The 26,040-nt window shown below is 41.0% G+C and overlaps 1 protein-coding gene across 10 annotated transcripts in view; it reads right to left on the bottom strand.

The window, feature by feature from the left end:
• Positions 1-26,040, bottom strand: part of NCOA2 (nuclear receptor coactivator 2) — a 270,200-nt gene that overhangs the window by 95,128 nt on the left and 149,032 nt on the right. For all 10 annotated transcript variants that reach the window (XR_014236375.1, XM_082363379.1, XM_082363382.1 and 7 more), the window contains 2 exons: positions 4,050-4,154; positions 360-532 (listed from right to left, as the gene is read on the bottom strand). Coding sequence is in view for 9 of the 10 variants with exons in the window: in XM_082363379.1 (XP_082219505.1) it covers positions 360-532; positions 4,050-4,135 (259 nt within the window). In the remaining variant the exon portion in view is untranslated. The remainder of the gene's footprint in view (positions 1-359; positions 533-4,049; positions 4,155-26,040) is intronic.

Raw genomic sequence — 26,040 nt, 5'->3', positions numbered from 1 at the left:
TCCATCCTCGGCTGGCTCCTTACTTGCAAATTATGACAGTCACTTGCTGTGTAAGCTATGAAAATTCTAAGGCAGGGGAGGAGAGTCAGGGGGCACCTAACTGAGTTTTACTAGATGAAAAGTTACATCACCCTGCCTCACCTCGGCCCCCTCCGTCTTTAGGGAATTGCTGAATTTTATATAAAGCCTATTTATAAACCACTGCAAGTGATACCTGCATTCATCTTGCACCGTGACATCATCTTCTCATCAATAATTTAAACCTAAGAAATGGATTAAAGGGACTCTGAAGGGATTTCTCACACATGGAAAAACAGAAACCAACTAAACTCTCCAAAATATTCATTCACTCCTCTTACCTTGTTCTTTGATCTGACGAATTTGCTTCACAGTTTCTTTTAAGATTGCACATTTGTCAGGTTTGAAGTTAAAGTTGTCTATATCGTTAAAATTAGCAAAAATCAGCTCTGCAAGTTCTTCAATGTATTTATTTTCCTGTTCACGATTACGTTTCTCAGTGCTCCTCTTGGGGCTATTATGAAAAAGATAAGCATGTTAACCAAGTTCTAATATAAAGAGAGCAAACAAAAGTTACTTATAGAAACATGGAATACTTTGGTGGAAAAAACTCCTCGAATCTGCCCTAAATGTTGCATGTTTCTTTTTGAAATCAAACTTACCTCAGTTGAGGGCTTCCCTGGTGGCGCAGTGGTTGAGAATCTGCCTGCCAATGCAGGGGACACGGGTTCGAGCCCTGGTCTGGGAAGATCCCACATGCCACGGAGCAACTGGGCCCGTGAGCCACAATTACTGAGCCTGCACGTCTGGAGCCTGTGCTCCACAACAAGAGAGGCCGCGACGGTGAGAGGCCCGCGCACCGCGATGAAGAGTGGCCCCCGCTCGCCGCAACTGGAGAAAGCCCTCGCACAGAAACGAAGACCCAACACAGCCATAAATAAACAAACAAACAAAAAACTTACCCCAGTCGGTAATTACATATTTACGTGTGTGATCATTTGTTCAATGTGTTTCATGTCTCCCACTGGACTTGTAAGCTTCACAATGACAAGGACAGGATGATTTGCTCACCACTGTGCTTAATGCAACGCTTGGTACAAAGAAGTATCAAATTTCATTGTTGAATAAATAAAGAAGAGTTTTAGAAACATAAGGGAGCTCACACTCATAAAAATTTATTTAAGATTAGTAAAAGAAGGGAAGTTAACCTAGTTAAAATAGGAATAAATAAACTTCAATGATTTTTGGTAAAGCACAGCAAAATGATGAAAATAAATCTTTATAATTTCATAGACTTCTTTAGGATCTTCATAATCAAACCTAACGGCCTTTTTTTTTTTTTTTTTTTAACATCTTTATTGAAGTATAATTGCCTTACAATGGTGTGTTAGCTTCTGCTTTATAACAAAGTGAATCAGTTATACATATACAATATGTTCCCATTTCTCTTCCCTCTTGCATCTCCCTCCCTCCCACCCTCCCCATCCCACCCCTCTAGGTGGTCACAAAGCACCGAGCTGATCTGATCTCCCTGTGCTATGCGGCTGCTTCCCACTAGCTATCTATTTTACATTTGGTAGTGTATATATGTCCTAACGGCCTTTTAAGATAACGTTAAAAACCACAGTACAGCTAGAAACAAAAGCGAAACTGGCCCAGGGTCTTTGTTAACTGTCCAAGCTGAATGACACGCAAAATGTAAACAAACAGTCCAAGTTCGACTTGAGTTTGAAACCGTTAATGGAAGGGAGGGAAAAAATAAAAATTGGCAAGATCTCCTCATCTGAATTTGAGGAAATAGCAAACTCAAAAGTTCCCTTTGGTAATTACAGCATACAATTTTTTTCTCAAGTACGGTAGAGTCCACTGGATGACATTCAAACAATACAATAAATAAGAAAAGCAAGTTGATTAATGCAGCAGCTCTCTGTATTCTTAATATATAATTATTTGTATGCAATGCCAATTTATAAAATCTTGTAATTTGTAGTACACATTCATATGTTTGCCTCTAAATATTAGCTTTATTCTCATGTACTAATAAACCTAAGACAGAACACAATCTCTCCACTTTATGGCGGTGGCATGAGTTGCCCAAGATCACCTAGTGAGTGACTGGTAGAGCAGCGACCAGAATTGGTTTTGCTAAGTCTCATCTTCACTCCTGGCTTCAACCCTATTAATTCCAGGGAAAGGGAGACAGCGGCTGCCATGCGCAGAAGAGCTAAGTTCCCATGCTGAAACTCTCTACCCCCTACACCTCCCTCCATCACCCCCGCCCCCCCAAAGATGCCAACTAAACGCCACATGGGTGAGAAGGAGGCGCTGTGTTCCAAGGCCCGGGGAGGCAGGCGCTGTGCTCACCCGAGAACCAGCACAGCACTGGTGAGAGGACAGGCTCCGCTTACCAGCTGGCCTCCTCAGCCAGGACCGCCGGGCCCTGAAGGCGGTTTGATAGACAGAAGGCTGAGGCTGGCCAGGAAGGACCAGGGAACCTAGAGGCCGCACACAGGAGATGGGGGCTGCGGTGTGGACGGTGGCCCTTTAATCGTCTTGTTTTGCTTGGTGACTAGACGGGGAAAATGGAACGGCTTTCTGCTCTTCCTCCCTCTTTTTTTTTTTTTTTTAAATTTTATTTATTTATTTATTTATTTAGGCTGTGTTGGGTCTTTGTTTCTGTGCGAGGGCCTTCTCTAGTCGCGGCAAGCGGGGGCCACTCTTCATCGCGGTGCGCGGGCCTCTCACTATCGCGGCCTCTCCCGTTGCGGAGCACAGGCTCCAGACGCGCAGGCTCAGCAGTTGTGGCTCACGGGCCCAGCTGCTCCGCGGCATGTGGGATCCTCCCAGACCAGGGCTCGAACCCGTGTCCCCTGCATTGGCAGGCAGACTCTCAACCACTGCGCCACCAGGGAAGCCCCCTCCTTCTTTTCCTAGTCCTCTTCCCTACTGTTCCTCATCTGATCTTTCTACTGGCCACGGAACAGAAGTGGCCGTCTAACTTTTAAAAAGCATTTACAGGATTTAAATCATCAAAAGAATAAAGTCTCTCTTCTACCCCTGTTCCCTATTTGCCTAGTCCTCACCTCCCAAATGGGTAACGACTCTTATGTTTCTTAATTATCCTAAAACAATATATAGAATTCTTATTCTCCTCCTTTTCTATACAAATGGTAGGACTCCATAAAGATTTTCTGAACCTTGCTTTTTCTCCATAACAATATTCTTAAGAGATATTGATATTTTTAAAATCGATCCATAAAGAGTGTCCTCATTCTTTTTCAGAGCTGTATTGTGTGTGGATGTATCACAGCTGTTTAGGTTTTTCCTAATCTTTTGTGCTTATAATCAACGCTGAAACGGGCAACCTCATACATACATCATTTTGCATGTGTCAAAGTATATTGTCGGAAAATTCCTAGAAATGGAACTGCTAGTTCAGAAGAAGATATGCATTTATAATTTTAACAGATACTGCTAAACTACCCTGCATGGAGGTTATAACAACTCATACTTCCACCCATAATATATGATATGCAACTTGTTTTAAAATTATTTGTTTTATTCACTGAAGACCCACAGTCTTTATCACCAACTCAAAAGCAAGGGGATTCGACATTTCATTTCTTGCTCTTAAATATAAAAAAAAGAAAGAAAGAATAAAAGCCAGTATAAATATAACAGCAAACTTTTTTACTGTGGGTTGTCTTGTCATTATGACATTCTAAAAGCAAACAGGAGTAAAAATGTGAAAAATTCAATATATAGAATAAACTGGTTTTAAGAGTCAAAGTACACAGGGGACCCAGAAGTATGTAGCTTTCCTCTTCTTGTAAAGAATAATAAAATCTGTAACCGATTAGCATATCTAAAATGTAAGCTAAATAATACATAACTGTCCAAAGCCTTGACAGTTAGGGAGAAAAACCAAAGAGCATTTGAATCAGGTGTGAAATCAATGTGATAAAATATCAAAGGCTCACGCATGTGGCTTTCATGGGCAACACTGGTTGTGTTCTCAGTGAGAAACTAACCTGGGTCCAAGCTGGTCAGGACATTCCTTACGCTTTCTTGTCTCTGCCCTGGATGGGTCAGAGGTATTTTCTCCCATCCCACTCATCTTGAACACATATCAGCAACTGAAACAGAAAACAAGGAGAAAACAAGTGAAGAGAGCTGATGATCAATTTACCAACAATAAAAAAAAGCTATGGCTTTAATCAGAAATTTAACAACAGTAACACATTGTTTTGATTTACGTGCATGTATAATTCCCAATGAAAAGGCATGTATAATTTTTTTGTGTAACTGTGCTTAAGTTAAGCAAATGTAAAGGTAAACAATTAAAAAACAAACAAGCCTACCTCAATGGGCCCACTCTTTGAACAGGGGTTGTATTTCAACAGCACCCTGAACTATATACAATCTGCTAGTCTTGCGTTTCTGCGGCCAGCCTCCAGTTTCAGGAGCGATCTTGCACCATGTGGGAGCTACAGGTGCCATAAGGGGCTCCTCCCACTCTCTGTTTGGGGTTGGCCAATGTCAAGTCTGTGCTGCAATCACTCACCCATGAAGAACAGCCCCGGGAAGAGGCAGTGCCTCGCCACCAAGCTGAACGTTTCCAAATCTGACCAGGGCACTCTGACACCCCTGTCCTGGCGAGCAAGGCCCCTCAAACACAGGATCTTCCCGCCTCCCTGGCATCTCCCTGGGGTCTCCTCCTGCATCAGCTGCTCACTGCTCCCTCCTCAGGGCCCTCTCTCCTGGCAGCTCCCTCCCTGGGCAGTGGCTTCCTCTCACATCCTGCCACCCCTGACCCTCCCTCCCTCAGCTGATTCTAGCTGCTATCTCCCAAGGTCTTATGATGCACTCAAAAGATCAGGAACATTACTGACCCTAATGGAGGAGGCCATTTTTGATAAAAATGGCCACCCCCCCCCCAAAAGTATTAAAAAGTATAGTATTGAATATTACCAGAAAGCTCAGAAAACTTCTCGACAGACAACTAAAATAAGTGACTGTTTTCCTTCAAGTCGTATATACTCAGTTTGGGCTTTAACATTAGCACCAGCATCATCTACTTTTACTTTTCCCAAAATATATATCTCATAATTGTAACTCTGCATGAAGGGACAGCGCTGACGCATTTCAACAGGCGACTGGAGGGAAGTGAGGCGTGAAGCAGGAGCGCCCGGGCACTGGTCCAAGCGCACTAAAGCCATTGGAGCAGACTTTTATGTTTTACTTGTATCTACCCACGTCTGGTTCACAGACCACTCCATTTGTAGCTTTAAAACATCATTATTGGGCTTCCCTGGTGGCGCAGTGGTTGAGAATCTGCCTACCAATGCAGGGGACACGGGTTCGAGCCCTGGTCCGGGAAGATCCCACATGCCACGGAGCAACTAAGCCCGTGCGCCACAACTACTAAGCCTGCGCTCTAGAGCCCGCGAGCCACAACTACTGAGCCCACGTGCCACAACTACTGAAGCCCACGCGCCTAGAGCCCGTGCTCCGCAACAAGAGAAGCCACCGCAATGAGAAGCCCGCGCACGGCAACAAAGACCCAACGCAGCCAAAAATAAAATAAGTAAATATTTTTAAAAAATCATTATTTTCTGCTTGAACTAAGTTATTTAAACGCCAACTTTCCCGTTTTATTTTTATGTGATGGTACCTTAAACACACTTCCTCAAAACCTAAAAATTTCAGCTTTTCAAACATTCTTGCTTGCTCTTCTGTGTCTGCCCCGTATGTCCTCTTTTCTGAGCCACTTTCCTAGGCTATGGATGCCCAGGAAACATTGCCAACCATCCTTTAAACCACCAAAGGGAAGAAGAAGGACTCAGGGGACGGTGGTCTGCAGTCGCTGGCCAAGCTGGGGACAGGCGGATGCCCTCTGCCAGCCGCAGCCATCAGGCTGGGGATGCCCTGACTGAATCACTGCTCATCTCCCAGGGAAAAAAAGGACAGACTCTCAGACGGAGAAGAAAAGGAAAAAGTGAATTTAGTGCTGGAGCAGGGAGAGGAGGAGGCTGGGGAAGGTGGTGACAGGCGGTGGACGGCTCCTGCGCGCCTCCCTCCTGCCTGCCACGGGGCCAGAAGTAGATGTAGTGTTACCGCAGACACGTGGATTTAAGCCCTGCTCCTGAGTGGATGAACCAAACAAATGACAGGACCCTCATTAGTGAGGTACTCAAAGAGAAGAACTGAGGGGCTCTAACCCAGACTGCTCTAACTGATGTTCTTAACGCCCTGTGGAGGCTCGGCTGGCAGCAAGTGCTAGTATTTCACGCCTGAGCGTGTGTGTGTGTGTGTGTGTGTGTGTGTGCACGCGCGCACGCACTAGGGGAGTCAATTTTTTTCCCACCCAAGTAACCCATAAAAACCAGAGACAGATAGATCTATGGCTTCCAGGGTTCATGTACACATAGAAAAATCATCGAAAATAAAATAAATGGGGGGGAGGGATAGACTGGGAGACTGGGATGGACATATACACACTGCTATATATAAAATAGATAACTAATAAGGACCTGCTGTATAGCACAGGAAGCTCTACTCAATCCTCTGTAATGACCTATATGGGAAAAGAATCTAAAAAAGAGTGAATATAGGTATATGTATAACTGATTCACTCTGCTGTATACCTGAAACTAACACAACATTGTAAATCAACTATACTCCAATAAAAATTAATTAAAAAAATGAACTGTATAGATAGATGAGCTTTAATGGATTTTTGTAGATCAAAGTTAAATATTAATTTCCAGTGAAAAGGAAGGAGATGGAGAATACAGAAGGGCAGCATTGAAGGTTTAGACATTTTATTTTGTGAGCAGGTCTAAACTAGTAGTTTCTTAAAAGGTCTGCATGTTTTCAACATTCACATGGAATTAACATTCTGGAGCATTTCACTCTGAATTCTGAAGAGTTCAATGTAAATCACAAAAACTGAAAATGACACAAGTAAACTCTTGGGTCATATCTGATGGGAAATGACAGTCATGGAGAACAAGCCAGTTTCTACCAGATGCTGGGTGGAGTGGGGAGTGTGTGTGAAAGGACAAGACTGGAAAAGAAGTTCCAGTTTGTCCATTCTTGTTATCTAGAACCAAACAATAGCCCTGCTTTCACTGTGACAGCACATCCTCCCTTACATCCTCTGATATCAACTTGTACGAACTAGACAGTTAGAGGAAAGATTTACAGCCACAAGAACTGATGTTTGATTTTCTTAAATTAGCAATATTCTGGGCGGGTACGTGTGTGAATAATGCCAGTTAAATCCTTAGCATAATGACAGAAAGCAAAACAAAATGTTAACCCTCAATACAGCTAAAAAATGCACTCTTCATGCATGAAATTCACCGATGCAGCTTACAAGGTAACAAAGCTGTTGCTCACAATACAGCCCCATGCCATTAAAACTAGTTAATCATCCAGAATTTATGTAAATGATAATGTGCATTTTATCTTTTATCAGTACTGGCCATCTTCCAAACAAGGCCCGTAAAGCTGTCAGATTTTTTATATGCTGAACAAATTCAATTAAAGAACAAATAAGGATAATACTGTTGCTGAACTCCAAACATAATAAGTGATCAAACATCAGACCTCTATTGCCAGTTTCAAGAAATATTTTTAAAAAGTTAGGCCTGCTCTGAAATTCCTCACTTTGAGATGAAATTTATAATGAAATGACATACAAAGCTGTTGGAACAACTTTTCTTATCAACACCTACGTGAGGAGGAGCTGCCTGATAAATCATCCAGCTCTTGATATGAGACCAGAAAGGCTTCCATACTTTCTAAGGCCTTCCAGGCTCTTCCAGAACTCTCTTTACAAGAGACAGATGACACTCTTGTGTACTCTGTGGTCTGATTCTTCACAAACTTTGCAAGACTAAGAAATACTCAAGTAATATTAAAAGTGTACATACATCTTCACTTAAGCACTTTTCCATTTCTATTCTATTAAATTATGGAAGGATAATCTTTTAGGGTCCTCCATCGCTCAGAAGTCCACCTCAAAAGTTAGATGCATGCGTTATTTCTATATCACAAGTAAAAACATCTGTTCATTCTAAACTGGAAACAATTTCTCCCTCAGAATATACTGTGTTTCAGGAGGATCCCTTTATGTTACAGAAGCAAAATTTCTTATCAGACTCTGATAAGTCTGAAAAAACACAGTATCTAATTTTAAAATGTATACAATGTGCTTTCAGGATGTAGATGCCCGAGAAAGGTAGAAAATAGGGAGTGGGCCAATCCTTGGACGTCAGTTAGATGATACAGCAGTGAAGACGGGAGGGGAAAAACCACTTTCTAAACAGTGTCAACTCAACAAAATTACCCAAAGCAAACAATATTTTGGCAAGACCCCAACTCTTGGCAAGAGTTAAAAAAATCTTCCACGCAGTAAGTATACAGATTATATGCAAGGATGTATCGTTGATTCATCCAAACAAGCAAACAAAGAAAGTATCACACATACAAACACAACATAAGCAGAACTACGAAGATTTACTGAATGCAGGGATGAGAGCACACAGAAAAATCAAACTTTTTCTTCCCACTGGCAAAACAAGTAATGCATTAACACAGTGATAGAAGAGGCTATTCAATATCTCAAAAATAAATTTTAGTTAGTAAAATGATATATTATTTTCCCCAAAGTGTTACTTTTTACTGGATCATAGAAACACTTTTAACTTCATCTTTACATATTATTTTGTTCCTTGCTTTTCATACAATAAAATTTTAGTTTACCCCACACATTACAGTGTGTATTTACAGAGTGAGACTCATAAAACTGCACATTAATTCATACAGTAAGTGGCAAAGTTTTAGGAGATTCCGTTCATACACATCCAGAATAAAGGGCATCTTATCGGAAACAAATTCTCAGTTATACTTCACTACTTTTGAGCAACTTACTGTACACGTGATTTTTAAAATTAACTTCAATAATTCAAACACATACTATTATTAGGAGATGATTTTTCCAAAATAAAACACTAACAGTTTCCAGTTGGATACAGGATTTCAGAAAACACCACAGACTACAACTACATCTCTTCTTCTCCAAGTAAAATGGCTTCAACACCTACCTTCTCTCATGCTGTTTCTCACTCCACGGGAACATAATAACTGTGTAGAGACAAATGTTTAAGCTAAAAATTCCTTCCTTTTCAATATGTCCCACTCTCAGATTTACTTTTGTATAATGGCCTTAAAGTGGTATATTAGACAGTAACTAGAAGACATATTCCATTTTCTGACTGAAAGCCAATAATCCTCATGAATTTTTTAGCTAAAAGACACTTCAAGATGCCATTGGGAAGACTGTAATAAACACATTAGGCTGCAAATGGGCGGCAGCCGCTCTTTAACACATGCTGCAATAATCAAATAAATGGCTAAATTCATTTTCGCTGGTTACACAAATATTCTGCTGTAACATTTCCATAATCTCCATCTCTCCTAAAGAAGGAAAAATCCTCTCTGAAAGTCTTATCTTAGCAAAATTCGGTGCAGGATATGTCAGTAGCAGAGAGCTGTTCTAAACTATCATTACCAACAGGGCGGGGGTGGGGGGGGAGAGAACGTCTACTCTGACATCAGTGGCATAAGATGGTTTCCACTTTCTGAATTCTCACAGGCTAAGTTCCTTAATATAGCCAGTCACTGGGCTGCTTCTGCACCCAACGACGTCAGCCCGTGCTAATACAGCCAGGAATAGCAAGACTAGGTTTTAACAAGGCCTCAGATGAGGAAACACCAGGGGAAGAACTGCATTCCTTGCATAATGTAAGCACTTCTCGCCCCTTCAAGTAGGGTGTACTTAGTCCCTATTTAATATTTGGAAAACCAGTTTTCACCAAAGGCTTGGCATTCTGGAAAGAAGTCATCAAACTAAGAACCACAACGTAGTACTTGTGTTAGTTAGAGTTTCATAACTTGTCCAGGTTAAACTCAATTCTCTTTCTTAATTCTGAAACCCATTTTAAACTTCTTTGAGACTTCAAAAAAACCTTCCTAATTTATGAGAAAAACTTAGAGAAATGGCCAGGGCAAGACAGTCTATACCTACATAAAAAGTATTTTTGATTATTCCAGTTGTAAAAAGTTTTAAAATAAATAAATGAGAATCTTCTCCCACAGTATAATATATTGTTTGCTTTTTTTTTTTTTGCTAACACTTACTGAGTACTTATTAAGCGTTAAGCACTTTTCTTGTTTAAAAACCTACATTTTAATGTTTTTTTATATATGTGCACGTACACATACGCACACTCTCTCCCTCTCTCTCTCACACACACACACCCACACACACACGCACACCCTCACCCCTTACAGATTATCTAACCTCTCTGACCTGTTTCCATAAGTAATTTGCTCAAATTGCTCAGATAATAAATGACAGGTCAGGAGTCACGCTCGAGTGTAATCATAACAGCTATCATTTACTGAATGCTTACCATCTTGGCAGGTATTCTCTAGGTACTTTACACATAGGTAGACCTTTAGTTCCCATAACAATCTATGATTATCACCATTTTACAGATGAGGAAGCTGAGGTACAGAAGAGCTACAGTAACTTGACTGAGGCCACATCGTTAGGAAGTTTTAGAGCTCATAAGTGAATCCAAATAGCTCCTCAATTCTTAACCACTGCAACGTAAGCATTGAGGCTCCTATTCTTTAATTACTTTCACTCAAGTGAGAAATGTAAACTTATGTAAATTATAGAAAGCAGTATATTTTAACTTAATTTGATAAACACTGAATATGTAATTTGAAAGTACTTTTTGCCAAAAATATAGTAGTTTCATTGTAAAATGCAAAATACTATAAAAAATGTCTAGAATCATTCATCTATCCGTTCAATAAACAATTAATGCATCAGGCACTGTTGTAGACATGGATAGAGCCAGGAACAAAACAGACAAAGCCCCTGCCCTGCTGAAGCTCATGTTCTACTGCAGAAAGGAAATCCTGCCTCAGCTCATAAGCAACTATTCCCTGAGGAAAAATGAAGCATTACCGTTATTACTGAATTTATTATGAAGTTACTGAAGTAATAAAACCAGCTAGGAATTTTCTCTGGCACACCAAGAATGCTGAGTTTCATTCAAAATAGTAAAAGCCTTCTTTTCCTACAGAATCAGAAGTAGTAATTGGTTAATTTTAAAAGCCAGTTATCAAGAGCAATTACAGAAAATGATACCTACTAGTTAAATCATTTCGTTTTAACTTTAAACATAATATATTTGAGTATCAGTCTCCATTGGGGTTTCATATTGTCCTTCTCACATAAATCAGACCTATCATTAAGGCACTGTCTACTATTTCCAATTTTTGTTTATTTAAAATAGAGCTAGGGGCTTCCCTGGTGGCGCAGTAGTTAAGAATCCGCCTGCCAATGCAGGGGACACGGGTTCGAGCCCTGGTCTGGGAAGATCCCACATGCCGAGGAGCCGTGCGCCACAACTACTGAAGCCCGCGCGCCTAGAGCCTGTGCTCCGCAACAAGAGAAGCCACCGCAATGAGAAGCCCGCGCACCGCAATGAAGAGTAGCCCCCGTTCGCTGCAACTACAGAAAGTTCGCGGGCAGCAACGAAGACCCAACACAGCCAAAGATAAAAATAAATAAATAAATTAAAAAAATAATAATAATAAAATAAGATAGAGCTAGAACTCATAGACACTTAGAGTTCTTATAAGTGCTCATGAGGTATAGATTTTCATTATTTTTTCCCAGTCTTTTATAGGTGTGTTGCGTACACCTATTTGGAAGCAATTTTGGCCCATCTGACTGAGTTTTTCAAAGCATTCATCTTAGTTTTTATAGAAACATAATTACCTTTTCACACTCACAATCAGTTACATAATATTTAATAAAATTATGTGATTACAATAACAAGCACAATGAGCATAAACCAGTCTGGACAAGAAGCTGGCTCTCGGTAGGCACGCAACGTGCCTGCTGTGCAGAGGTGTGGGGTGGGCACTGCCCACCAGCCTGGGGCACTTGGAGCCTAGCATTCCTGTGATTTACAGAGGGAAATGCAGATCACATGGTCGTTCCAGCCTTTCAGCCCCAATGAAAGTTGATTATGAAAATGAGAATTTATGCAAAGCTAACCTGAAGGCATAGATCATGAAATCCTTCAATAAGTTTAACTGAATATGTATTACATACCATGCATGGTTCTAGGAATTGGGGGATACAGCAATGAACGAAACAGACCAAGTCTTTTGTCCATAAGAGAAACAGTGAAACAAATAAAATTTACCATATCAGGTAGTGATCAGAGCTATAAAATATATATATATATACACACATATATATATATATATATGTGTATATATATAGGTAAGGCTAGGGCTAGGATAGTACAACGTGTCAATAGATGGGGGTGAGGAGTGCCATTTTACCTAGGTGGTCAGGAAAGTTCTCTCTTGATAGAGTGACACCTTTCTAACAGAACTCTAAGATCCATAATAGAATTTCTTTATTATGCAACCATTAAAACAAAATTCACGAAAAGTCGTACAACGCAATGGCTAAGAGCACATCCTCTGGTGTCAACTCAGGTTTGGAATGCCCGGAATACCACATATTAGTTGTGCTAATTATGCTAATTAACCCCATTGGACCTAAGTTTCCTCATTTCTAAAACTGTAGAAATACTAATACATACTTTTATAAGTTTGTTGAGAGCATGAAATATAAAGAGCATAGAACAATGGCATCTAGTAAGGGCTTATTTAATAAATGTAAGATATTATTATAGGTTGAATTTAATACCATGTAAATGCTTATGAAACAATCTAAGCTGATGGTGAATTACAGTGAGAAAAATTAATTTATAGAAAAAAATTAGAAGAAAATTTACCAATGTATTAGTTAAATTGTTTCAACAAGTACTGTGGGTATAATTTAATGTTTGTATTTTCCAAATTTCCTTTCATTAACGCATCAGATTTTGATGAGTTTACCAAAAGGCAGAAAGGAGGAAAGGGAGAGGGAGGAAGGGAGGGAGGGAAGGAGACCCGGCCGTGCCACTGGAAAAAAACAAAAACAACAAGCAAACCAGAGATTCTTTTAAATAACCAGGCTCTCCAGGATGCATATTAAAACATACAAATTGTTAACGTGCTCATTTTCAGGAAGCCTATTGCATATAAAATGAGGTAAAGCTACTCTATGGTAAGTGGCACGAAAAATGCCTAAAGTGAATGAAATAAGAAATTGGACCCCCTTTTACAGGTAAGTATTTGCAATGAAATTTAAAGTATAAATTTATTTCCTTTTGCCAATCAAAGGATATTCCGTAACGGTATTCTATAACTACTGAAACTCTATTACAACCAAATTATATTTTCCAAATCTACCCCAAGTTCCTCTAAATAAGAAAGATGGAGGCTCTTGGTCATTCTGGACTCATTACTGTATCCTAGTCTTAACTTTTGTAACTTTCTCATGTTTTCGCTCCCACAGATGTGACTATTCTAAAGCAAGAACAATGTCCAAATCACAAGAGCCTTCCAGCAAAGGTTACTCAAATCGCTCTTCCTCAGGAAAATCTTCTCTTTCAAGTTCAGCTGAAAAGCCATCTTCTTTATGCAGGCCTCGTGGATTCCACTAGGAAGAATTAGAGGTTCCCTTCTACTTGTTCCCTGGCCCATAGGACATGCGATTAAGATAACGCTTCTTTCTCCTGCATCCTCAGTTGCCTCCTTCCCAGTGAGGGTCCAGGGCATTCTCCTGATGGGCCAGGCGGGCCCACACTGCTGTCCCCCACGCCAGGTTCTGGGCGCTAGAGATGCCACGGAAGACACTCTCTTTCCTTTTCTCATTCACCCTCATTTCACTCCAAGCTTTCCTATGCGTTCTTTGTCTCCAGTCAAACAGAACACAAAGCAGGGGCAAAACTTTTAAGCATGTCCCAGGGACAAGGTTTAGGACCCAAATGAAATGTCTGCGGTTAGAGAAGAAAAAAGGATCACAGTTATACAGCTTCTTGGGGCAGTTTAAATTATGTCTCGCATATAAGAAGTCTTTTTCTGGAATACTTTTTTATGCTCTTTCTTTAGTCTCTTCCACAGAAGTGGAAAGTGAGCAAGGAGGAAAACCTTGGTTTGGTGGGAGGACCTCTGATTCATTTTTTCACCATACAAATTCTGACGAACTTTCTTTTTGTCAGATCGTTACGATAACTCCAAACAGTATTTGCTATGAGACAATGGTTGCCATCAAAAACAGAAAAAGGCAGCTCTGGATCAACAGGCCCCCCTTCCCCCAATTTGTTCTTACAAAAATAAGCCAAATTAGGCATTTTTATTTGCAAATAACACATACCTACAGAATGATTTACTGAGAATTACTAGAATTTAGAAAGCTATTTACAAGAATTCATTATTTGAAAAGAATTTAAAAATTACCTTGGCACCTGAACTTATAAGTCAAAACACTTACTTTAACCATTTTCTTCACTCTCAAACATTGGATTTTGGTAATTATTGAAACTAACCATACTTGAGTTTAGGAGAGATTTGTACTTCAGCTTAAGTTTCAAACTTGGAACACATAAACAGCTCTCAGTAGAAGTGCAATCATATTGTTAGTATTGCGATTGTACAACGGAGCCCAATCCTCTGACCTCAGGATCGGGGCATGGAGAATTAGGGAGCCCTCTCGATTTGCCAGATTTTGTAAGAGCAGAGCTTTCCTGGAGAGCTGTCAATGGAGAGCTTTCTCCTTCCCGCTCCAGATGCAGTTACTGCATTTTGGGGAACTAAAGTTATAACTGGACTCAAGAATGGAGCTTCTTCTAATCACCCTTTGGGTAGTTAATACAGATTTAAACCCAAATGAGCTTAAAGGGCGTTAAAAATAATAATTTAGGGCTTCCCTGGTGGCGCAGTGGTTGAGAATCTGCCTGCCAATGCAGGGTACATGGGTTCGAGCCCTGGTCTGGGAAGATCCCACACGCCGCGGAGCAACTGGACCCGTGAGCCACAATTACTGAGCCTGCGCGTCTGGAGCCTGTGCTCCGCAACAAGAGAGGCCGCGATAGTGAGAGGGCCCGTGCACCGCGATGAAGAGTGGCCCCCACTCACCGCAACTAGAGAAAGCCCTCACACAGAAACGAAGACCCCACGCAGCAAAAATAAATAAATAAATAAATAAATTTAAAAAATAATAATAATTTAATGGACTAGATCAGGGTGGTCTCAAACAGGCATTGAAAAGATTAAAACAACTTCCTCCTATTGGAGAATGTGTCCTTCTGTACCTTTGTTTTTCAATTAGTCCTAAAAATGTGTTTGCACTGAGAGAGTAAAAGAATCATTGTTTTTGTAAAATCTACAGCTATGGATAAAGATCTGTGAGGCTGCTGCACCTTATTTAACCATAACTGGCAAGTTAATAAGCATGAAATGAAAACTTTAAAGAAATTAAGGTAATTGCTTGACACCTCAGATACAGGTAACTGTATTATATTCCTTTTGCCTGGTATCGGGGAAAAAAAGAGAATTCATTAAGCTGAAACTCAAACCCTGGCTCCAGTTAGGATAAATGATGTAGAAAAAACTAAGCTCTCAGAGAAATCACAACACATTATATATGTATGTTCATAACACAGGCATATGACTTCTTTAGTTTGGTGTTTTAAGGCAACGTTTCGAAATCCAGAGTAATGCCTATTACTTAGGGCAAAAACATATTTGGGCCCCGGACAATTAAATTTTATATAAGGTTAAGTTTCTAATTAATAAAGATCTCTTCTTGGTATTAAAAATATAACCTAAATTATAGGGTTTTAATTTAAAAATCTATTTGCATTTCTTTCCTTCTGATGTTCAACTGCGCTGATAATTATTGAGTAGCCGCCGAGAGCAAATTACTGGGCTCTCTGGACACTGTAATACAATCACGGAGTAAGAAACAGAACTTAATCTCAAGAAATCAAAGATTTAGGAAGAAGAAACAAGTATGGAGTAAACTAACGCGGGATCCAGCACACACGAAAAATACAAAGTGCTCGCGAGGAGAAATCACTTCTTGTCGTGGGGAGCCTCGGCGAAGGTCTGACGAATGGCCGAGTTGGGTTTTGAAGAAGGGGTACTGCATTTCAAAGGGAAGCTGGGGTGGTGGTGAGGGTGTCCGAGGACCCCAGGGTGCCAAAGCGGTGCGCTTAATAGAGAGCACGGTCGGGCCACAGATGCCGGGTGACCGCACGGCCATGTGACTCGACAGCTGGGGGGGCTCTGGGTCTTTCCATCCTCACCCAGTCTCTCCTTCCCCCAGGATGCTGTCAGGCCCTGCTTATGGTGCTGGCTGTGCCCTACCTCCCCCAGTGCCACCCGGGAGCTGTGGGAAACGCACCCTCCAGCTCCACCCAGCCGGCCTGAAGGACGCACCCTGGCGGCGGGCGGGGTCTAACAAGCCCGGACGCTGAGGCCTGCTGAGCTCCGCCAACCACTGCCATCAGCTGCAGGGAGAAAGTTTCTTGCCCCATCGGTGACCTGAAATCTGACTAACTCATAGTATTAATAATCTGCTCTGAAAAAAAAGGAAAGGGAGAGGTAAGGCAGAGCACATTTTATTCACTGAATTCACGTGTTCACCACGTATTTAGTAAGCATCTACTTTGGAGCGTCAGCATATAGAAAACCCTAAATGCTCGAATGAGTAGCAGTCCCTGTTGACTTACTAAACCACAGGCCCAGTGGAAAGGTCTCAGCCAGAGGTGGTCAGACCACAGTTAGGGCAGCGGTACACACCACAGGTTTGGAAGCGTAGGGAGGAGGGGCTGAAGGCTTGCTAGCCGGATACTGAAAAAGGCCACCTATGGTACAGCTGCATTTATAGGAAACATCCAGAATAATCAAATCCACAGAAACAGAAAGCAGATGAGTGGTTGCCAGGGGCTAAGGGGAAAGGCAGAGGGGGAGTGACTGCTAAGGAGCACAGGGTTTCTTTTCGGGTTGATGAAAATGTTCTGAAACTAGATGGTGGTGATGGCTGCACAACTGGTGAATAAACTAAAAACCACTGAACCAGACACTTTCAAAGGGTGAGTTTTACCTTACATGAATTGTATCTCAATAAAGCAGTTATTAAAAACAAAAAACCAGAAAACGACAACAACAAGCCCCACAAGCTATTAGGCCTGATACTGATAACCTGCAGAGTTGTGGAACAGGTCAATGGATGGTTTACAAATATTTAGGAAACAAACCGGCGACTATTACGAGCAAGAGTGACTTCTCTAATGATTCACCCCACATGAATTGTTCTTCTTTCTGCTAAAGAGATAAGAGCAAGAATTTTGTTTTTTAAAGTTTTATTATTTTTTTCTTAATAAAAGTAATGCATGCTCGTAGTAGAAAATTTAGAATATAAAATGCTAAAGAATAAATTGCATGTATTCCTACCACACAGAGAATAACCATTAAATTTAAAAACTTTCTGCTCAGCATTGGGAGTTTCGGATTGACATGTACACACTGCTCTATTTAAAACGGATAACCAACAAGGACCTACTGTATGGCACAGGGAACTCTGCTCAGTATTCTGTAATAATCTATATAGGAAAAGAATTGGAAAAAGAATAGATACATGTATATGTATAACTGAATCACTTTGCTGTACACCTGAAACTAACACAACATTGTTAATCAACTATACTCCAATATAAAATAAAAATTTTTAAAAAATGTACTGTGTGTGTCTGTGTGTGTGTGCCACAAACTGCAGGTACAATTTTATAGATGCCCTTATTATTTCTAAGATTTTTCCATGTTATTAAATATGTCTTTATAAACATAATTTTTAATGGCTCTACGATATTCCGTCATATTAAAGTACCATAATATATTTAACCATTTTCTATAATCATTTAGTTTGCTTCCATTTTTTACCACCATAAATAACATTGTGATGAATATCTTTTATATAAGTACTGATCCACATATCTGATTAATAATAATCAATAGTCAATAGAGTCTCAGAAATGTAAGTACCGGATCAAACGGTGTGACCATATTTAAAGCTGTTATATTTACTGTCAAATTATTTTCCAACAAGGCTGTACTAATTTCTAATCACCTCAGCAGGGTATGTGAGGTCCCATCTTACCAGAATTCACAATAATAATGAATATTATGATTTTTAAAAATGCTTTGCAAATTTGAAGACTATGGCACGACATTATTTCCTAATTTAAACTGATTACCGATAATTGAGTATTTTTCAAATGTTTTATAAGCATTTCATGTTTACTCTGATGAAAGAACGTGGAGTCAGGGATCTGGCACACACACAGCATACTCAGGCTGGTGAGGCATCGGAGTTACTGCTAGTGTAGAGATGAAAGCAGATGTGGCTCATAATGAATCACCTGAGGAACTTTTTAAAAACATGGCTTTCCAGGCTCCACCCCAGACCAACGAAATGAGAACCCCCCTGCAGAACGACCCCAGGCGATCAGCTGAAGCCTGCCCAGCACCGACTGGAAAGGAAGAGGAGCACTTACACCTACTGGGCTGGGAGACAATGGCGAGTTAGTCTAGGCTGGTGGAAAAACATTCCGGGTGTTAGTTACCTGGTTATTACAAACGAAGAGAGGTTCTCCAGTCTAGTTTATTTTTTTAATCAATGACTCGGAAAAAAAAACAAAACTGTTTATCAGATAGGCAGGTGACACAAAGCATACCTATCATGTTTGATAATAAGAGTACTTTTCTGAAAATCTTAACATTAGCAGACTAGAATAAAAGGTCCGAACCAGCGCAAGGACATTATTTACTCAATATCTTTGTATTATTAAAACAATGTGAACACCTACAAAAACACAATTAAGAAAAAGGAAAGGAAAATCCCTCACAATCTTCCTATTTTAATGTGTTCAGTATTTGAACTGGGGCAGAGATGAAACTTCTCTCACATTTGGTCACCATCTAAATAGCTTTCTTTTTCTGTCTTGTGTTTCTTCCCAAATACAACCCACTGCAGTTCTACTCCATGCTACTACCGGTCTTCCTGCGCCTCTCAAGTCTTACTCTGTAGTAAGAAATCCGCCCACCTCCTTAACCCCGTAACAGTGTAAGGCGCCTTTCTGGTCCCTCGTGACAGGCCCTCCCCATGGTCCATTCCAGGAGACGCTGCCTGCCCTCTCGTCACACACGTCCCAGGAAGAGGAGGGCGCGGCATCCCCTCTGCCTTCCTCGGAGCTGCCACTAGGCCGCTGCCCCATCACAAGGCTGGCCTTGAATCAAAATCTCCGCTCCTTGGAAACCCATGTCTTAAAGCACCCTCTATCCACAATCCGGTCTGAGATGCACCAGTGTGCCACTTAATCTTCCACCTTGACTGAAAATATTGGTATTTGATTAGTTCTGCCTCTCTAGCCCACATCTGGTCGTCACCAGGAGTGATCTCACAATCTCTGTGACATCCTCACAGGCCCTCCTGTCTCAACTCCAACAGAGGTCACCTCCACTGCACTTCGGCCACTGCCCCTACGATCACTCCCGAACCTTGCTGTCACCCAGAACTGGGGCCCCCCGAAAGCCACTCCCGGCCCACAGCTTCCTAGCACGCTAGCTTTCCTACTGTCTTCCTCCTCGGTAACCGGTCTTCACGGACCAAGAACTCTAGTCCCTTGCCCTTCTGCTCGTCGCATGTCCCTCCCTACCTCGCTGGATTCACCTCCGTCAGGTGGGTCTCGCGCATCTCTTCTCAAAGAGTTCCCTCCGCAAAACTTAATCCCAAGGTTCCTCCACTCCTATAAGTAGGAACCCGAGCACCGACGGAGAAAATCCCACAGCTAAGGGTGGAACGGCCCCTCAGACGTTCCAAGGTTTCTCAACTTGCCTTAGACTCATAGTCCTGCCCGCCCATCCTTTTATTTGTTCTCCAGTCAGCTCCTATTTACCCCAACAATTATTTCCAGCTTTTACCACTTGGGCAAATGGCTGATCAACCTGATTTTATGCAACTTCCCTTCCTTTCCCTTACACAGAGATCCACTGCTCTCTTCAACATCACTCCTGGTTTCTCAGAGGATGTGTGATCCCTCCTCTTGTAAACACTAACCCCTCCAACCCCATTTCCTATTTCCCTCCCCATCTTCTCTGAGACGTTGCTACAAAGCTTCTCTTTAGCAACTGTTCACCCTTTTTCTTTCTACTTTAACCTATAAGCACACTCAGGTCATTTCCATCCCTTGAGTCTGAATCTTTCTCCATCAGCCATCCAGTCTCACATCTTTCCTTCACATCCGGACCTGCCCAAAGACTACAGGCCTGTGCTCCCTTACCCCAAACACTAGGGAGCCACAGAATTTAGAATTCAGATAGATAGACATATTTTAATTTTAGAAAGAGAAAACGTGGCATACGCCATATTTCATAATAACCCCACAGAGCCCTGTGAGTGCATTCTGTAATCAAATTCAATATTATTTCTGCAGTGAAATGTATGAATATTCACACTAAGTGGGACAAGTGAAGATTATAAGCCATTCCATATCCATTCAGGTCAGGTTTTACCACTAAACGAGTTATAAAAACCTTTCCAGTTCCAGAGTTTGTTGAATTCTGAGATTCAGATAAGGGAATATAGGCCTGTGGTTTACGCCTATTCCCTTCCACTCACTTCATGATCCCAAACAATTACATTTCTTCCCCCCTCGCGCCACTGACTCTGCCTCCCTCGTCTTCCATGACATTTGAATACCAAGCCTACATAAATTCTGGCATCCCGTGTTATGTAACTTAGCCTTTCCACTGTGTCTGTCACTGTGATCACATCCCCCCAGGGATTCCTCCCGGTGTATCTCTGTTCTGAGCCTTCCATGACACCACCCTCTCCAGGGCCTCCCCTTGAACTGCATAATTATTCTTCTTCCATCTCTTTTATGGGACCTTCCTCTTTGGAGTTCTCCGCGCCTCCTCCTCAGCCCAGCCCTCTCCTCGGTTCTCTTCCTTTTTTTAAATTATTTTTAACAGCTTTAGTGAGGTATAAGTCAGAAGCCATACAATTCACTCTTTTAACACATCCATTTCAGTGGTTTTAATCTAATCACAGGATTGCGCAACCATCACCATGTCTAATTCCACAACATTTCATCAGCCCAACAGGAAACCCCATGCGCATCATGCAATGCTTCCTCATTCCCTCCTCTCTCCCACCCTGAACTACTAACACTCTCTGACTTTATGTATGTGCCTAATCTGGACATGTCATATAAATGGAAACATATAACATGTGGCCTTTTGTTTCTCACTTATTTCAATTAGCATAATGTTTTCAAGGTTCCACAATATTGTAGCATGTATGAGCGCTTCATTCCTTTTTATGGCCAAATATTGCAATGTATATAGGATATACCACATTTTATTTATCTACTCATCAGTTGATGGACATCTGGGCTGTTTCTACTTTTTGGCTCTTAGGAGTGAATAATGCTGCTATGGACATCTGTGTACAAGTGTACAGATATGCTTTAGTTCTTTTGGATATAAATCTAGAAATGGAATTGGTGAGTCTATAGTACCTTTACATTTAATTTTTTGATGAACTGCCAGACTGCTTTCCAAAGTGAATATACCATTTTATTTTCCCACCAGCAATGTCTGAGGGTTCCGATTTCTCCATATCTTCATCAACACTTACTTAATTTTTTAAAAAAATTACAGCCATCCTACCGGGCATGAAATGGTGTCTCGTTGGTTTGATCTGCATTTCCCTAGTAACTATGTTGAGCATCTTTTCAAGTGCTTTTTTGGCCGCTGCATATCTTCTCTGGAGAAATGTCTATTCAAATCTCTGTCTATATTAAATTAGATTCTGCAGTGATTCTTAGCACCACTTTGGAGTTATGAATGGCTTTGAGAATCTGACCAAAGCCAAAAAGTAAAACTACATAGATAACAAAATAAGGCACACAATTCTCCTAAGATGTCACTAACCCACTGTAAGACCACTTATGGACCTTCCAGATGAAGCAGCCTTGCTGTATATCATAGGTTCTCAACCCTGGTGCGTATCTGAAGATCACCTGGGGAGCTTTTAAGAAACACCACATAACCACATGATTCAGCATTTCCACATGCAGGTATATACTGAAAAGAACTGAAAGCAGGGACTTCAGCAGGTATACGGACACCCGTATTCACAGCAGCATTATTCACAATAGCCAAAAGGTGGAGACAACCCACATGTCCATCAACATATGAATGAGCCAAATGTGTATATACATACAACAGAATATTATTCAGCCTTAAACAGGAATGAAATACTGAAACATGCTACAACACGGATAAACCTTGAACACATGATGCTAAGCGAAAGAAGTCAGACACAAAGGGCCATATATTATGATTCTACTCATGTGAGGAACCTAGAATAGCCAATTTCATAGAAACAGAAAGTAGAATTGTGGTTACCAGGGCCTTGTGGGAGGAGGGGTGAGTACTTATTGTTTAATAGGTTGAGAGTTTCTGTTTAGGATGATGAAAAAGTTCTGGAGATGCACAGCAGTGGTAGATGCACAACAATGTGAAGGGGTACTTGATGCCACTTAACTGTACATTTAAAATGGTAAATTTTATGTTAGGTATATTTTACCACAATTGTAAAAAAACACGTTTGTGTACACACACACACACACACACACACACACACACACATACATATGACCAGGACACCATCAGTATTTTGCTTAAAAGCTCTCCAAGTAATGCAAATGTTCAAAAAGGCTTAAGAACTGCTGCTTCATACTCTCCTTGGTGGTATCACCTATTCCCAAGGCTTCCCAAATCTTTCTTTCCAGCCTTCACCTCTCAAAGCTTCTACCTCAAAAATCCAGCTAGGTTTCAATTCACAGAATTGAGCTCATCCATTCCTCCTCCTCATCCCAAAACTGCCCCACCTGAAAGAGCGCCATCCACTGAACATCACCCTTAAACTCCTATATTCTCGCCATCAAATCATCAATGTGACTCTGCCTCTTAAATATTCTCAAGCCTCCCCCCTTGTCTTTATGATGATCATTACTGCTTCTAGCTCGGGCCTTCACCTTACTTGGAATATCTAACATAAGCTTCCTTACCTCCAGATAATTAATTTCCTGGCTCAAAATCTTTAGTAGACTCCACTCCCCCTGAGATGAAGTCTCTGCTGCCTCAAATGTTACAGATGGTGCCTTATGATCTAGCCCTTGCCTATGTCTCCAGGCCCATCTCCTGCTGATTCCGCTTGCCCTGGTGATGTATAAACTAACTGCACGGGGTTCCTTACCTACCACACACTAGGTCTCACCTCTTTTCTTGTGCTTGTTACACATGGAACAAAAAATATATTTTCCCCCTTTTGGCTAATTCCCACTCATCTTTCAAAACCTAGCTCAGATGACCTTCTCCCCAAGATTAAATTCCCTTCCTCTATCTTTTAATAGCCTATATATATATATATATATATATATATATATATATATAACTACCATTAACCACACATATCTTAATTATGTCCTTTTCCTTAGCAAATTTTAAGCTCTGTGAGGGGTAGAAACTAAGTAGGTTTCATCTTTTTATATTAGGCCCTTACCAGAATGCCTGCCACACAGTACTTAATTCATGTTCATGGAATAAATTGCTTTACAAACTACTATAGAGTTTGAAGCTATTTCATCAAAATAGGAAGCATCATTTACTATGCTATATCTGTATTATTTTATTTGATCTTCACAAAAACCCTATGAAGTCATTATTATTATGATTCCCTGAAGTACAGAAACATCAAATAACACGTCCAAGGTCAAACGTCACCAGCAGGCGGTAGAACTGAGATTCGAATCCAAGAGAAACTCCAGAGCCTGAACCCTGCCTCCCCCCTTCCCTAGCGGAGATCCGGCTCTTCTTACCTGTGTAGGCCTCATCTTCTCAAGGAGATATTTCCTGCCTTCCAGCATTTTTCTCTATAATTTTTAAAGTTATCATCTTAACATACAGTTTTGTATCTTTTAAAAATTAAAAAAGTTTTAGCATGTTACTACGTGGTCTTCATAACCAGCATGACTACTCATGAAGACAAAGGTAGATTCTTACAATGAGGTTGAAACAAACAAAAAAATCAACAGTATGAAGTTCTAAATAGGGGAAGCTAAGATGATGGTCACTTAGGTGATAATAGCCAGGGGATTTTAGCTGATTGCCAGCTTAATATGAATCAAGCAAACGACTGGATGCTAAAAATAAGACATGTACTCTTAGAAATGCAAAAACAAAAGCAAAATTAGAAATCTGCAATTCGAATAGACACATGAAATTCCATGTTGCTCCGGAAGATAAGAGCTAATAGGTGCCTGGGGAATTTAGTCAATGAACTGACACTAACCAAGAACTTGTTTAAATAAGCAGGGATATGTATGTATGGGTGTGTGTGTGTGTGTGTGTGTGTGTGTGTGTGTTTATATGTGTGTGTACGTGGGTAAACTACTTGCGGAGATGAAACATACACAGGTACAAAAACACACTACGTGTGTTGAAGGGATATTTCACAGAGAAGAAATATCTTAGGCATTCGGTAATTATTAAGTGTTGGACACTACATTATTTATTTAATTCTCAGAGCTCTACAAGACAGATACTGTCCCCTGTTTTACAGAGGAAAAAACAGATTCAAAGAAGTTAACTGACTTGTCCAAAGTCTCAAAGCTTCTAAGTTATGCCATTAGGCTTCAAACCAAGCTCTGATTGCTCTTTCTACAATCCTTAACTTTCTAATAAAAACCATTAAATAAGGACCTCAAAATACGTAACAGGAGAGTTGTTGATGATGGTACAAGGAAACGGTCTAGTTAAAACATTAGAAAAAAATGAACATATCATCCTTGAAGTTTGTGGAATGTCCATCCCTGGAGACCTTCAGCTGTAACATCAAGTGAGGGATAGACAGTTGACACCAGAATTGCCAGGTAAGATCGACATCCCCACATGCAGTTAACTTCCCGATATGAACAGAGGAACCAAAAGCCATGACCTCACAATGCTATGATATGAAAGCATCTGATTTTTCATTCTCTCCTCTCAGCATCATCAAGGAAGGATGAGCTTTCCCTTTCCCTGAATTTCCTTTCGAGTTCTTATGTCACCGTCACATGCTTATTTGTGCGTCATTTCCAGCCCTCAGACCGGTCCCACAACCTCCAGGTTCTGACTGTGACCAACAGTGAATACACTGCATCACTCGCCTGAAGCACAAAGTTATACTGAACTCAGGTGGCTTAGACGTTTAGGACTGTACCAGGCCCCCAGAAGCTCAATGGCGTCCCCACTTACCTCCATACCCGCAGCCCAGACCCTCTATACCAGTGAAACATCTGTTTTTAGTGCCTGGCAATAACTGGATTGATTTCTCTGCCTTTGGAACATTTGGGTCACAGTAACCCTTTGTACAAGAAACAACTTCCCACTTATACCCGTTACCGTGTCTTTCCCCCTTCTTAATCCTAGGTGTCCTGATAACATTTCCAAGCAAGTACATTAGAAAATTATGCTCCAGAATCTAATTCCAACTGTCTTGAGGTTACCCGGCAGTTGAAATAATCTGGAGGTGACAGGAGATCAAACCAGAGAGGACAGAAGAGGCCTCTGGAATGGGCCATTATAGAAACTCTATTTCAACCCTGGCAGACGTAGCTGTATACAACTCCACAATGGTTAGCTCTGCTAAACATGTATCCTGGCTTATTATCTAAATGAAAGACTAAACTCGACAAACAACCAAGCAGAAAAGTCAGGGAATTTAAATTGGCCTTCTGATTTTAAAGGTGAAAAACACAAAAACACAAGAAGTCCCACAGACCTTCTTGGCAGATGTCACACAGTACCAGACTCCGCTGCACTCTGTTCTGAACCCCACCATCCATGCCCACAGCCCTTCCTAAGGACCCTCAACGGGCTGTTACAAGGAAGCTTTCATCCAGCTCCTCACACTGA

The sequence above is a fragment of the Balaenoptera borealis genome (genome assembly GCF_965194805.1).
Source record: "Balaenoptera borealis genome assembly, chromosome: 17".
NCBI classification, from domain to species: Eukaryota; Metazoa; Chordata; class Mammalia; order Artiodactyla; family Balaenopteridae; genus Balaenoptera; species Balaenoptera borealis.
This window is presented reverse-complemented; position numbering and strand designations above follow the sequence as displayed.